General features: G+C 48.3%; 1 protein-coding gene across 2 annotated transcripts in view; it reads left to right on the forward strand.

The window, feature by feature from the left end:
* The window catches only part of MCM9 (minichromosome maintenance 9 homologous recombination repair factor), a 112357-nt gene that overhangs the window by 85632 nt on the left and 12396 nt on the right, over window positions 1-14329 (forward strand). For both annotated transcript variants that reach the window (XM_038760555.1, XM_038760563.1), the window contains exons 10-13: window positions 5147-5349; window positions 11284-11487; window positions 12305-12387; window positions 14072-14217. In XM_038760555.1, coding sequence (XP_038616483.1) covers window positions 5147-5349; window positions 11284-11487; window positions 12305-12387; window positions 14072-14217 — 636 coding nt within the window. The remainder of the gene's footprint in view (window positions 1-5146; window positions 5350-11283; window positions 11488-12304; window positions 12388-14071; window positions 14218-14329) is intronic.

The following is a 14329-nucleotide window of genomic DNA, read 5'->3' on the forward strand; positions in this document are numbered from 1 at the left end:
TGACGGAAGTGGGGCTGTTGCCGTATGTTGTAAAGCAGAGAAAGATTCATGGTTTCAAGCCTCCACTGAAACACAGAACGTGAGATAACTCGTGTCTGCGGCCAACCGGAAACAGATCAGGGATCCAGAATATTTAGAAGGAGCTTGCTCGTGGAGTTACTGTGGAGTCTGAGCTGGGGCTGTTGTTGTTTCCACCTGCCGCCTCCACTTCCTCACCCCAATTCTCTCCTTGACCTTCTCCCGTCTTGCTTCTGCCCCTTCACTCCACTGAAAAAACCTCTCTCCATGGTTGCAATGACCTCCTTCTCTATCCTAATCCTAATCCTCCTTCACCCCTTGGCCATCTTTTTCATGGAGGATCACCCTCTTCCATGGAAACATTATCTAACTTTGTTGGGGGTTTTGTTGTTATTGTTGTTGGGTTTTTTTAATGGGATTTGTTAAGCGCTTACTATGTGCCAGGCATTGTATTAAGTGCAGGGATAAATACAAGATAATCAGGTTGGACGCAGTCCATGCCCCAGGTGGTGCTCACAGTCGTAATCCCCATTTGTCAGATGAGGTAACTGAGGCACAGAGAAGTCAAGTGGCCTGCCCAAGGGCACACAGCAGACAAGTGTCAGAGCCAGGATTAGAAGCCAGGTCCTCCGGCTCCCAGGCCCATGCTCTATCATCAATCATCAATCGTATTTATTGAGCGCTTACTGTGTGCAGAGCACTGTACTAAGCACTTGGGAAGTACAAATTGGCAACATATATCCACTAGGCCATGCTGCTTCACCGGCATAACCCTCTCCTGGTTCTTCTTCTTCCTCTCACATCACTTCTTTGTTTCTTTCTCCAGCTTGGTCTGTGCCTCCCTCCCCCTAACTGTAAGCATCCCTCAGGGCTCCATTTTGTATTCCATTCTATTCCCCATCTACACTCCCCAACTCCCCTGGGGAGCTCATCCGCTGGCACATCTTTAACAACCATCTCTACAAGGATGATTCCCAAATCTATTCCCTCACTAGCTCCAACCTCTCGTCTTCTCTGTAATCCCCCATTTCTTCCTGCTTCCATATGTCCCTTGAGCTTGCGACGTGACCAAAATGGAACTCCTCACCTTCCCTCCCAAATACTCTCCTCTTCCTAATTTTCCCATCACTGCTGCTAACATTACCATTCTGCCCCTCTCTAAAAGCTCTGAATTTTTCATTTTCTTTGCCCCATATTCAGTTACCAAATCTTCCCAGTTCCATTCCCCAACATCTCCAAAATCCACCCTTCCCTCTCCATGCAAGCTGTCACCACACTGGTCCAAGCACTTTTAGTGCTTAATAAGTACCATTACATAGCACTTAGAGAAGCAGCATGGCTCTGGAAAGAGCACAGGCTTTGGAGTCAGAGGTCATGGGTTCAAATCCCAGCTCCACCACTCGTCAGCTGTGTGACTTTGGGCAAGTCACTTAACTTCTCTGGGCCTCAGTTACCTCATCTGTAAAATGGGGATTAAGACTGTGAGCCCCACATGGGACAGGGCTGCATCCACCCCAGTGCTTAGAACAGTGCCTGGCACGTAGTAAGTGCTTAGGAAATACCGTAATTATTATTATTATTGGAGAGGGAAGAGGCTGGAGGCAGGGAGGTCAGCGGGGAGCCTGATGCAGCAATCAAATCGGGATATCCACGAATCAATCAATTACTTTAACATAATAACTGTGGGCAGAGCACTATATGAAGCGCTTAGGAGGGTACAGTATAACAGAGTTGATAGCCACGTTCCCTGCCCACAACTTCTGAACTGTGAGCCCACTGTTGGGTAGGGATTGCTTCTATTTGTTGCCAAATTGTACTTTCCATGCGCTTAGTCCAGTGCTCGGCACACAGGAGGCGCTATAATTATAATAATAATGGCATTTATTAAGCGCTTACTATGTGCAGAGCACTGTTCTAAGCACTGGGGAATTTTCAAGGTGATCAGATTGTCCCAGGTGGGGCTCACAGTCTCAATTCCCCCTTTTACAGTTAAAGTAAATGAGGCCCGGAGAAGTGAAGTGACCGGCCCAAGGTCACACAGCAGACAAGTGGAAGAGCCGGGATTAGAACCCATGACCTTCTGACTCCCGGGCCCTTGATCCAGCCACTACTTCTCAAAGAAGCTAGCAGGAGTGGGGTTCGGACCCACAAGGATACACGTCCGTTGGCTCTTAAATCCAACTCCCTAACCCCTCGGCCATCCTCGTGTACAGAATTGGCTGTTGCCTGTATTGCCTCTCCAGTCCATACTCTGCTGCCTGGATTGTTTCTAGAAAATCATTCTACACGCATCTCTTCACACCTCAAGAACCTCTTGTGCTCGCCCATCACCCTCCGCAACAAACAGAAACTCCTCACCGTCTGCTTTAAGGCATTCAATCAGCTCTCACCCTCCTTCTTCTCCTCACTCCTCTCCATCTCCATCCCAGCCCGCACACTTCACTCCTCTAATGCCGACCTACTTGCCGTACCTCCAGTTCATCTCTGTCACCACTGACCCCTTGTTCATGGTCCCCCTCCTCCCTCCTGGAACTCCCTCCTCCTCTACACTATTTTTCCCACCTTCGAATCCCTTCTGAAATCACATCTCCTTCAGGAAGCCATCCCCGACTAACCTCTAATCTCCCCAGCCTAATTCTACCCTTTCTGCCACTTCAGCCCTTCTGGTTCACTTGGGTCATTCATTCATCCTGTAGTATTTATTAAGCACTTACTACACACAGAGCACTATACTAAGCACTTGGGAGAGAGAGTAAAGTAGAACAATAGACACATTTCCTGCCCACAACGAGCTTACAGTGCAGAGGGTCCTCACTCCCACAGCCCCTCCCCTGGTAGCACATATGTACCATATCTTTAAATCCAGTTGCTTCCCTCTACTTGTAATTGATTTCAGTGTGTCTCCCCCACTAGATTGTAAGCTACTGAAGGTCAGGGATCCAGATGAGGTAACTGAGGCACGTGAAGTGACTTGCCCAGAGTCACACAGCTGACAAGCGGCGGAGCTTAATAAATACCATCATTATTATTATAGTAAGCGCTTAACAAATACTATTATTATTAATATTATTATTATCTTCTAGACCGTGAGCCGACTTCTATTCTGTTTACTGTATTTTGTTAATATATTTTGTTTTGTTGTCTGTCTCCCCGTTCTAGACTGTGAGTCCACTGTTGGGTAGGGACCGTCTCTATATGTTGCCAATTTGTACTTCCCAAGTGCTTAGTACAGTGCTCTGCACACAGTAAGTGCTCAATAAATACGATTGAATGAATGAATGAATGTCTACCAACTGTACGGTATTGTATTCTCCCAATTGCTAAGTAATCTATGCAGGTAAAGCACACAGTAAATACTGTATATACTCTCATGATTGCCCAGTTTTTTGCAAGATTTTTGCAACCCCAAAATGGTGGGGAGAGGCATTAAGAGGGAAATGAAGCTTAACAATAATGGGAGCAGAAGAAAAAAAAGGAGGAAAGGAGAGGAGAAGGAAGAGAAAGCTAAAAGGACACTTCTACTGGACACTCTCAGTTGCTGCTTACAATAAGCTCTTGGTGAATTGGGTAACCTTCCTCCCATCACAGTGTCTATGTGATAATCAATCAATCGATTGATCAATGGTACTTACTATCTCAAGGCACATACTCTTCAAAAAATAAAACTTTATAGCTCAAACCCGTATCCCAAGCATTCTGACCCTACCTTTTTTCATATATATATATTATTTCCACCTCAGAAATAGGCCATGTGGAGAAAGTATTTGATAGAGGGAATCATCCAAGTTATTATGGTACGATTGATTGACTGGTGGCTAGTGTGGAAAACGCCCACTGAAACTCATAATTGTTCCCACAAAGCAAGAGATTTAGAGGAGAAAATTCCAGCACTTAGAACAGTGCTTCGCACATAGTAAGCACTTAATAAATGCCATTATTATTATTATATATCACTCAGTGAAATCCTATAGCATCCACCATCCACCTCATCTGCAAGGCCTTATTTCCTTTGATGCTGGGGATCTAGCCATTAGTTTAACTATTAGTCAATCAATCAGTGGTATTTATTGATCTCTTACCGTGTGCAGAGCACTGTGTTCAGCTCTTGGGAGAGTACAATGCAAAAGAATAGGTATAGATAATCCTTGCCCGCAAGGAGCTTACTGTCCTTCTTTGAAATAGTTAAAATGTTCAGCTCTGTTAACTTGTGAAAGATATCTCACTGAATAATCTCTACCTTTCCTCTTTTTTTGTATTTTAAACCTTCCCTTTTGGTTCATTTTCCTTCACATGAAATAAGGGTGTTAGTGAAAAAAAAATAGGTGCAGTTGTCACGATCTAAAAGCAGTCTCTAACTCACCAATTTCACATCTGAATGATTCACATCCAAAATTCACCAAAAGAGAACTACCCATGAATTCGTTAGGGAAACAAGATAAAAAAGAACGGAAAAAGGAAAGGAAAATAGCAAAGAATGGTGGTTTTGTGGCCTTGTGCATCATAGACATCGATTGCAAAGCAAGGGGGATTATGGTAAAACAGACTCACCAGATGATAAAGATACATGGAAGCAGCTTAGGCTAGTCAATAGAGCAAGGCCTGAGAGTCGGAAGGACCTGGCTTCTAATCCCGGCTCCTCCACTTGTCTGCTGTGTGACCTCGAGCAAGCCACTTTACTTCTCTGGCCTTGATTACCTCATCTGTAAAATGGGGTAAGAGATTGTGAGCCCCATGTGGGACGGGGACTGTGTCCAACCCGACTTGTTTGTATCCACCCCAGCGCTGAGTACAGCGCCTGGCACATAGCAAGCGCTTAACAATACCACAATTATTATTATTAACAATAATCATATGTGGGGTTTGACTAGGAATTGGATGTTTCCCAGAGGGTGTATTCTGCTTTACAGTAGCTTTGGAACATTGAGAAGTCAGTGGAAGGAGGCGACTGGAGGGCATCACCAGATTTCCTCTGAATCAATAGTTCCCAAAAGTCGGTTTTGCTTATAACCAGGTCTCTTAAGAACCCTTCTGTCGGCACTGGGGAGAGACTTCTGCGCTCTGGTCTGTAATGAACTCACACTCCCTTAAAGGCAAACGTCCCTAATCTTACGTTGTCGTTTGCCTGCAGCCTCGTGTGCAAGCTGAACACCAGGGCGACCATCCTGGCGGCCACCAACCCCAAAGGCCAGTATGACCCCAGCCAGTCCCTCGCGGTCAACATTGCCCTGGGCAGCCCCCTCTTGAGCCGGTTCGACCTGGTCTTAGTCTTGCTTGACACCAGGAACGAAGACTGGGATCGCATCATCTCCTCCTTCATCTTAGAAAACAAGGGTAAGTGGATGCCACGGGATGGAAGGAGCCGGAAAGGTGAAGGCAAGCGATTTGCCTCGGAGCAGACTCTAGGAAACGGTAATTTTAAATTCAGAGAGTAGCCTGGGGGTGGCAACAGAAAGGAAAGGAAATACAAACGTGTAACTGCACGGGGATGCCGGGAACCGGCATGATGGCTTTGTAGATTTCTGAGCGGAGGGAGGGAGGGAGAGAGAGAGAGACTTTGAGAAACAGAGGTTGTGTCTGTGTTGTTTGACATGGTACTAGGGTGATGGAAAATTCCCTTCTAGTTGGGATCAAAAGGATTGTATGTGTGTGTGTGTATGTGTGCGCGCGTGCGCGCACTCCCTTCTAGTTGGGACTAAAAGGATTTGTGTGTGTGTGTGTGTGTGTGCGTGTGTGCGTGCGCGCACGCACGCTCCCTTCTAGTTGGGACCAAAAGGATTTGTGTGTGTGTGAGTGTGTGTGGCATTTTTTTAATTGCTTACTGTGCACCAACCACTGAGGTAGATACAGGATCATCAGGTTGGCCACAGTCACCGTCCCACATGGGGCTCCCAGTCTAAATCAGAGGGAAAAGGGTTTAATCTTCATTTTACAGGTGAGGTAACAGAGGCAGAGAGAAATTAAGCAACTTGCCCAAGGTCATGGGGCGGACAGGTTGCAGAGCCGGGATTTGAAGCAGTGTGGCTCCGTGGAAAGAGCGCGGGCTTGGGAGTCAGAGGTCGTGGGTTCTAATCCAGGCTCTTCCACTTGTCTGCTGGGTGACCGTGAGCAAGCCACTTCCCTTCTCTGTGCCTGTTACCACATCTGTGAAGTGGGGATTAAGACTGTGAGCCCCACGGGGGACAACCTGATTACCTGGTTTCTACCCCAGAACTTAGAACAGTGCTTGGCACATAGTAAGAATTTAACAAATACCATAATAATTATTATTATTTGAATCTAACTCCCAGACCTGCAATCTTACTTAATAGTTTGGACACAGTCCCTGTCCCACATAGGGTTCATACTCTTATCCCCATTTTACAGCCGATGTGACTGAGGCACAGAGAAGTGAAGTGACTTGCCCAAGGTCACACATTTAACTTCTCTGTGCCTCAGTTACCTCATCTGTCAAATTCATTCATTCAGTCGTATTTATTGAGTGCTTACCGTGTGCAGGGCACTGTCCTAATCCCTTGGGAAAGTACAAAACAACAATAAATGGTAACATTCATCATCATCATCATCATCAATCGTATTTATTAAGCGCTTACTATGTGCAGAGCACTGTACTAAGCGCTTGGGAAGTACAAATTGACGACATATAGAGACAGTCCCTACCCAACAGTGGGCTCACAGTCTAAAAGGGGGGAAATCGTTGCGACGGGGATGGGATTGTATGAGAACCAACGTGGTGACCAAAGGATGCCAGCCGATTGCAGAGAATTCCCAAGGAAAGGCAACCAGAATGGAGAATGAGAAGAGATTCACTATGGGGACAGAAAACAGGATTAAATGGATGTAGGTTGCTTATAGTTGCCTGAGATTCCCTGGGGCTGACGACAGATGTTTCATTTAGAAGGGTAAAAGCTACTGGGCAGGAGGAAGATCAGCAGGGTCTGGATCCAGGAAGAATGTTAACGAGCTTTGGTCTCCTTCCTCCCCACGCCTTCTCCTCTACCCCCCACCCCAGGGCCTTGCTTAGCTGAAACAGAAGCCACTGACAGTCTGTGGCACCCTGGCCCTTCCACATCATACAATAATAATAATAATAATAGCATTTGTTAAGCACTTACTATGTGCCAGGCACTGTACTAAGCACTGGAGTTGATACAAGCAAATCAGGTTGGACATAGTCCCTGTCCCACAGGGGGCTCAGTCTTAATCCCCATTTAACAGATGAGGTAACTGAGGCCCAGAGAACTGAAGTGACTTGCCCAAGGTTACAAAGAAGACAAGTAGCAGTGTCAAGATTGGAACTCAGGTCCTCTGAGTCCCAGGCCTGTGCTCTATCCACTAAGCCGTGCTGCTTCTTTGTCCCCTGCAAATGGGAAGAGTCTGAGACTCCCCAGGAAGCAAGAAGCAAAAGCTTTTCCTTCTCTCTCTTTCTCTCTCTCTCCCTCTCCCTCTCCCTCTTCCCCCCTCCTTTCTCTCTGTAGATTTCCCTTCAGAAAATAAGTGCCACAAGTGCGGTGGGACCGACGCCAAATTGCCACTCAAATCCCATCCCCCTTGGAGAGCGGAGTCGAGGATGACACCAAGGTTGCGGGCTTGTGAGACGGGAAGGATGGTAGTGCCGTCAACAGAGATGGGAAAGTCAGGGAGAGGGCAAGGTTTGGGAGGGAAAACAAGGAGTTCAGTCTTCGACATGTTGAGCTTTAGGTGGTGGGCAGACATCCAGATGGAGATGTCCTGAAGGCAGGAAGAGACCTGAGCCTGAAGGGTGGGAGAGAGAGCAGGGGCAGAGATGTAGATCTGGGTGTCATCAGCGTAGAGATGATAGTTGAAGCCGTGGGAGCGAATGAGGTCACCAAGGGAGTGCGTGGTAGATCGAGAACAGAAGGGGACCAAGCACTGAACCTTGGGGAACCCCCACAGTAAGGGGATGGGAGGGGGAGGAGGAGCCTGCAAAAGAGACTGAGAATGAACGACCGGAGAGGTAAGAGGAGAACCAGGAGAGGACGGAGTCTGTGAAGCCAAGGTCAGATAGCGTGTTGAGGAGAAGGGGGTGGTCCACAGTGTCGAAGGCAGCTACCTCACCTCCCTTCTCTCCTTCTCCAGCCCAGCCCGCACCCTCCGCTCCTCTGCCACTAATCTCCTCACCATACCTCGTTCTCGCCTGTCCCGCCATCGACCCCCGGCCCACGTCCTCCCCCGGGCCTGGAATGCCCTCCCTCTGCCCATCCGCCAAGCTAGCTCTCTTCCTCCCTTCAAGGCCCTATTGAAAGCTCACCTCCTCCAGGAGGCCTTCCCAGACTGAGCCCCTTCCTTCCTCTCCCCCTCGTCCCCCTCTCCATCCCCCACTTCTTACCTCCTTCCCTTCCCCACAGCACCTGTATATATGTTTGTACATATTTATTACTCTATTTATTTATTTATTTTACTTGTACATATCTATTCTATTTATTTTATTTTGTTGGTATGTTTGGTTTTGTTCTCTGTCTCCCCCTTTTAGACTGTGAGCCCACTGTTGGGTAGGGACTGTCTCTATATGTTGCCAATTTGTAGTTCCCAAGCGCTTAGTACAGTGCTCTGCACATAGTAAGCACTCAATAAATACGATTGATTGATTGATTGATAGTAAGCGCTAAATAAATACGATTGATTATGATGATGATTCACAACAGCAAGCTGACTGCCACCCATTTAGCTTCCCTGCCCACTTTGTCTGGAAGAAGAGTGGACAGTGCTTAGAGCAGTCTTAGATCTCAGGAGCAACCCAGTGGTGATGGCTGCTTAAGAAAAGATTGATGTGTATTTATTTATCATAATTAATAATTGTGATACTTGTTAAGCATTTACTGTGTGGCAAGCACTTTTCTAAGTGCTGAGGTAGATACAAGTTAACAGTTTGGACACAGTCCCTGTCCCACATAGGATTCACACTCTTATCCCCATTTTACAGATGAGGTAACTGAGGCACATTCATTCATTCAGTCAGTCGTATTTATTGAGCGCTTACTGTGTGCAGGGCCCTGTACTAAGCGCTTGGGAAGTACAAGTCGGCAACGTATGGAGACAGTCCCTACCCAACAACGGGCTCACAGTCTAGTGCAGTGACAGTGAAGTCACAGAGAAGTGAAGTGATTTGCCCAAGGTCACACAGCAGACATGCGGCAGAGCCAGGATTAGAACCCAGGTCCTTTTCTTCCAGTGCTCTATCCACTTAGAGCTTAGCCACGTTGCTCTCCATCATTTGTTGCATGCCCATACTACCATAATAATATTACCTATGGCAATACCCGTGGCTGAAGTATATACACTGAAGACAGTTCCTGCCCACAAGGATCTTACAGTCTAAGGGGAAAGACAAACAGAGAAAAAACAAGCACTGAAACTTGGAAACCAATTCTTTTCCTTCCTCCCCCGATCCACTGTGTAGGAACCGCCAAGTCCCCAGCACCCTAAATGTAGAACGGTTTCAGCCCTGCTTCAAGACTCCCTCTCTGGCAGAGGGGTCCCTTCTCTCCTTCTCCAGCCCAGCCCGCACCCTCCGCTCCTCCGCCGCTAATCTCCTCCCCGTACCTCGTTCTCGCCTGTCCCGCCATCGACCCCCGGCCCACGTCCTCCCCCGGGTCTGGAATGCCCTCCCTCTGCCCATCCGCCAAGCTAGCTCTCTTCCTCCCTTCAAGGCCCTGCTGAGAGTTCACCTCCTCCAGGAGGCCTTCCCAGACTGAGCCCCTTCCTTCCTCTCCCCCTCGTCCCCCTCTCCATCCCCCGTCTTACCTCCTTCCCTTCCCCACAGCACCTGTATATATGTATATATGGTTGTACATATTTATTACTCTATTTATTTATTCATTTATTTTACTTGTACATATCTATTCTATTTATTTTATTTTGTTAGTATGTTTGGTTTTGTTCTCTGTCTCCCCCTTTTAGACTGTGAGCCCACTGTTGGGTAGGGACTGTCTCTATATGTTGCCAATTTGTACTTCCCAAGCGCTTAGTACAGTGCTCTGCACATAGTAAGCGCTCAATAAATACGATTGATGATGATGATGATGACTTGGGCAACATCACAACTGGTGGCCCTCCTGGAGAGGGAGGCCCAAGGCTCAGAACCCCCGAGCCTTTCTGGAGAACTCACACAGCGGGCAAGCGGCCGAACCCAAACTGGAGCCCTGGCCCCGTGTCTCCCAGTCCCATGCTCTTTCCACTGGGGCCTTACTGCTTCTCAGTGATCCCTTGCTTTCCCCACCCCTCATTTCTGTGGAGAATTGGCTAGACTTCTGGGATTCCTGGGACCCAGATACATACCTGAGGGAAAAGTCAGGGAGGGCCCCCTGTCTTCTGCAAAGACTCCTACTCAAGAGCTGGAATACCTTTGTGCATTCTTCAAGGAAACAAAAAAGACAGAGACTCTCATGGAGTCTAAAAGAACCCATGGAAATGGGACAGGGACTGTGTCCGACCTGATTACCTTGTATCTACCCCAGTGCTTAGAGCAGTGCTTGACACATAGTAAGTGCTTAGCAAGTACCAAAATCCTCAGGCGTTCTCTGCCTGTTAATAATAATAATGGCATTTGTTAAGCGCTTACTATGTGCAGAGCACTGTTCTCTTGTATGCAGCACTGGATACGTTCTATCCCAACTACTACATCAGCCTCCTCGCTGACTTCCCTGCTTCGGCCTCTCCCCTCTCCAGTCCATACTGTAATTAAGACCGTGAGCCCCACGTGAGACGAGGGCTACGTCCAAACCGATTTGCTTGTATCCACCCCAGCGCTTAAGTACAGTGCCTGGCATAGAGTAAGCGTTTCAACAAACATGACAAGTATTACTATTATTACTTTTAGAGTAATATTTTTACTCTAGCGCCTATCTCCCATGCTAGGTTGTAAGATCCTCGAGGGATCAAGTCTCATAACTCTGTCTTACTGCCCCAATAGTAATAATAATGATGGCATTTGTTAAGTGCTTACTATGTGCAAAGCACTGTTCTAAGCGCTGGGGGGGATACAATGTGATCAAGTTGTCCCATGTGGGGCTCACAGTCTTAATCCCCATTTTTACAGATGAGGTAACTGAGGCTCAGAGAAGTTAAGTGACTTGCCCAAGGTCACACAGCAGACTTGTGGTGGAGCTGGGATTTGAACCCATGACCTCTGACTCCAAAGCCCGTGCTCTTTCCACTGAGCCACGCTGCTTCTCTAAGCATAGTCCCATCACTCCCTTCAGTAGCCACCGTTGACTGATCACAGCTGACTTGGCCCTTGCCCCACAGGTTGCCCAAGCAAATCTCAGAAGCTCTGGAGCATGGAGAAGATGAAAACCTACTTCTGCCTCATAAAGCAGCTGCAGCCCACCCTGTCGGACGAGGGCAACCGGGTCCTGCTCCGGTACTACCAGTTGCAGCGGCAGAATGACTGCCGGAATGCCGCCCGGACCACCATCCGGCTGTTGGAGAGCCTGGTCCGGTTGGCGGAAGGTAAGGCGGAAACGAGCCGGGGTTCCCGCGGCCTCTTAGGCTCTAAGTGCTGCCCTCTGGACCGCCACTTCCAAACAGAACAGAACAGGGCCTTTTAATCGGGAATCCCGATATCCTGAAAGTGGGGCGGAGAGGTCTGTGGACGGGGGTCACCCCCGGGACACCCCACAGCCTGAAATCAGAGGTTGTTCCCAGCCACCAAGGGGCTCACGTGTCTTGGGGCTATCCGGACTGGGGCCCGAGCAACGGCTCACGTGGGCACCGCCTCCTGGGGCCACATCTTCGATGCCTCAGCAGAGACCTGGGCCCACCTCTAGGCCATAAGCTTGTGGGCAGCGAATGAAGAGCCCTGGCACTTTCTCCATACAGAACTTTCCTCATTCCCCCACCCGGAACATCCCGTTCAGCCTTCTGCTCCCCCTGCTCCAGCAGGATCCCATCCTGCCTGAGATGCAGTGACAGGAGCCGAGCACAAGCATTCCATGATTTTACCAATTCCCCAGCAGGGTGAGCAACGAGCCCGCTATTCTACTGAAATTTTACAGCCTCTCTGCTGGAAGGAGAATAGAGTCCTCCCTCTTTTTAATCCACAGTCAGCTGGGACTCAAGTCTGATGGAAAAGCGTGCCGTCATTCTCAAAGGCAGGACCCGAAAGCTATTTAGCCCTTCTGGGCCCGTTCTGGTTAAATTAATTTGTCATCGGTAGCCTCCAGGAGGCCGGATTTTCCACGGGTCAGTAGGGAAATTGCTCTTGCCGGCCCCAGTCGCTCCTGGAAAGCAAATGATCTGCGGCTCTAAATGTTGCTTGTGTTACCAGCTCACGCCCGGCTGATGTTCAGGGAGACGGTGACCGTGGAAGACGCCGTTACCGTGGTGTCCGTGATGGAATCATCTATGCAGGTAAGGGGCCCCGGACAACCCGAACCCTGAGCTTCGCTGGTAAAAGATGTAAAAAAAGAAAACCAATGAATCTCCCCGGATCTCTGAGCCGGAACAACAGGCTGTCATGCTTCCTTGGTAGGGGGTGGAGGGGATAGGTTTCTCGTGTTTATCGGAGGTGAACTTGTAATCATATGTTCTGCCTGGCTGTCGGCAGGGCTGCCTTCTGTGGTCTGCAAAGCTCATACTTCTGGCAGCTGCTTTGAGAACAAGGCCACGAGGCAGGATGTGGGAGGTCGCTGGATTTCTGTCCTCACCACTGCCATTAAGGCAGTTTCTACCTGGGAAAGGGAAAGGTTACAGTTCCAGAACTACGTCCCAAGGTGTCGGGCCATTAGGGTGTGATCGTCAAAAAGGGATCAGGCATTTATTCTGAAGAAATAGGTTCTTTCTCCATTGGATACGTGTAGGTCCTCTATTTCCCTCTGTCTCTCTCTCCATCTCCTGTCTGGGAGAGAACCAAAGGGAGCAGAAATACCCAAAGAACACCCCAGCACTGCCCTCACAATGTCAAGTCACCCCACATGCCAGAGTCCTAGAAATGAAAGCCCCAAAGCCCAGGGCCTTCCTAAACCATACTAGACTGGTTTAGGAGAAGCAGCGTGGCTCAGTGGAAAGAGCCCGGGCTTTGGAGTCAGAGGTCATGGGTTCAAATCCCGGCTCTGCCAAGTGTCAGCTGTGTGACTTTGGGCAAGTCACTTCACTTCTCTGGGCCTCAGTTACCTCATCTGTAAAATGGGGATGAAGACTGTGAGCCCCCCGTGGGACAACCCGATCACCTTGTAACCTGCCCAGCGCTTAGAACAGTGCTTTGCACATAGTAAGTGCTTAATAAATGCTATTATTATTAGACTCTAGACTGTAAGCTCATTGTGGGCAGGGACTATGTCTATTTATTGTTCTATTGGACTTTCCCAAGCTCTTGGTACAGTGCTGTGTACACAGTAAGCACTCAGTAGATAAGATTGAAGTGAATTGAACTGATTGACAAGCTGCTCAGATCGAGATGGGATCCTGGGCTCCTAGAGGCTGTATCATCATCATCATCAATCGTATTTATTGAGCGCTTACTGTGTGCAGAGCACTGTACTAAGCGCTTGGGAAGTACAAGCTGGCAACATATAGAGACAGTCCCTACCCAACAGTGGGCTCACAGTCTAAAAGGGGGAGACAAAACCAAACCTACTAACAAAATAAAATAAATAGAATAGATATGTACAAGTAAAATAAATAAATAAATAAATAAATAGAGTAATAACATGTCTTGCTCCTCAATGCTAAGCTCTTTGAGGGCAGGAATCATGTCTCCTTAACTCTTCCGTAGTCTCCGAGGCACTTAGTACAGTGCTCTGCACACAATAGCTGCTCAATAAATGTGATCGATAGATGAAATAAATGGGGAACGATGGCTTGGAGGCAGGGGAATCAAGATGGATAAGAGGTTCAGGGAAGGTCTCTCCCGAGGGTATGCTTGGCTTGGTCAAATGTGGTCGCTGAATAAGCTAAAGGAATGTTCTCTGACTGCTCTCACTAGCCTCTGACCACTCTCACTGGCCTCTGACTGCTCTCACTGGCCTGTAATGGGACCGGGCTAGAGTCAGGGTTGGGAAGAGCGGAAACTTTTCCATTTCTCTGGCCGCCATAGGGAGGTGGACTGCTGGGCGGCGTGAACGCACTGCACACCTCCTTCCCAGAAAACCCCCTGGAGCAGTACCGCATGCAGTGTGAGCTGATCCTGGAAAAGCTGGAGCTGCAATCCCTGTTGGAGGAGGAGCTGCGACGGCTGGACCGGTGAGGAAAGAAACTCCATTCATTCAGTCAGTCATATTTATTGAGCACTTACTGTGTGCAGAGCACTGTACTAAGCACTTGGAAAGTACAAGTCGGCAACATATAAAGACGG

The sequence above is a fragment of the Tachyglossus aculeatus genome, chromosome 2 (genome assembly GCF_015852505.1).
Source record: "Tachyglossus aculeatus isolate mTacAcu1 chromosome 2, mTacAcu1.pri, whole genome shotgun sequence".
In the NCBI taxonomy this organism is placed as follows: Eukaryota; Metazoa; Chordata; class Mammalia; order Monotremata; family Tachyglossidae; genus Tachyglossus; species Tachyglossus aculeatus.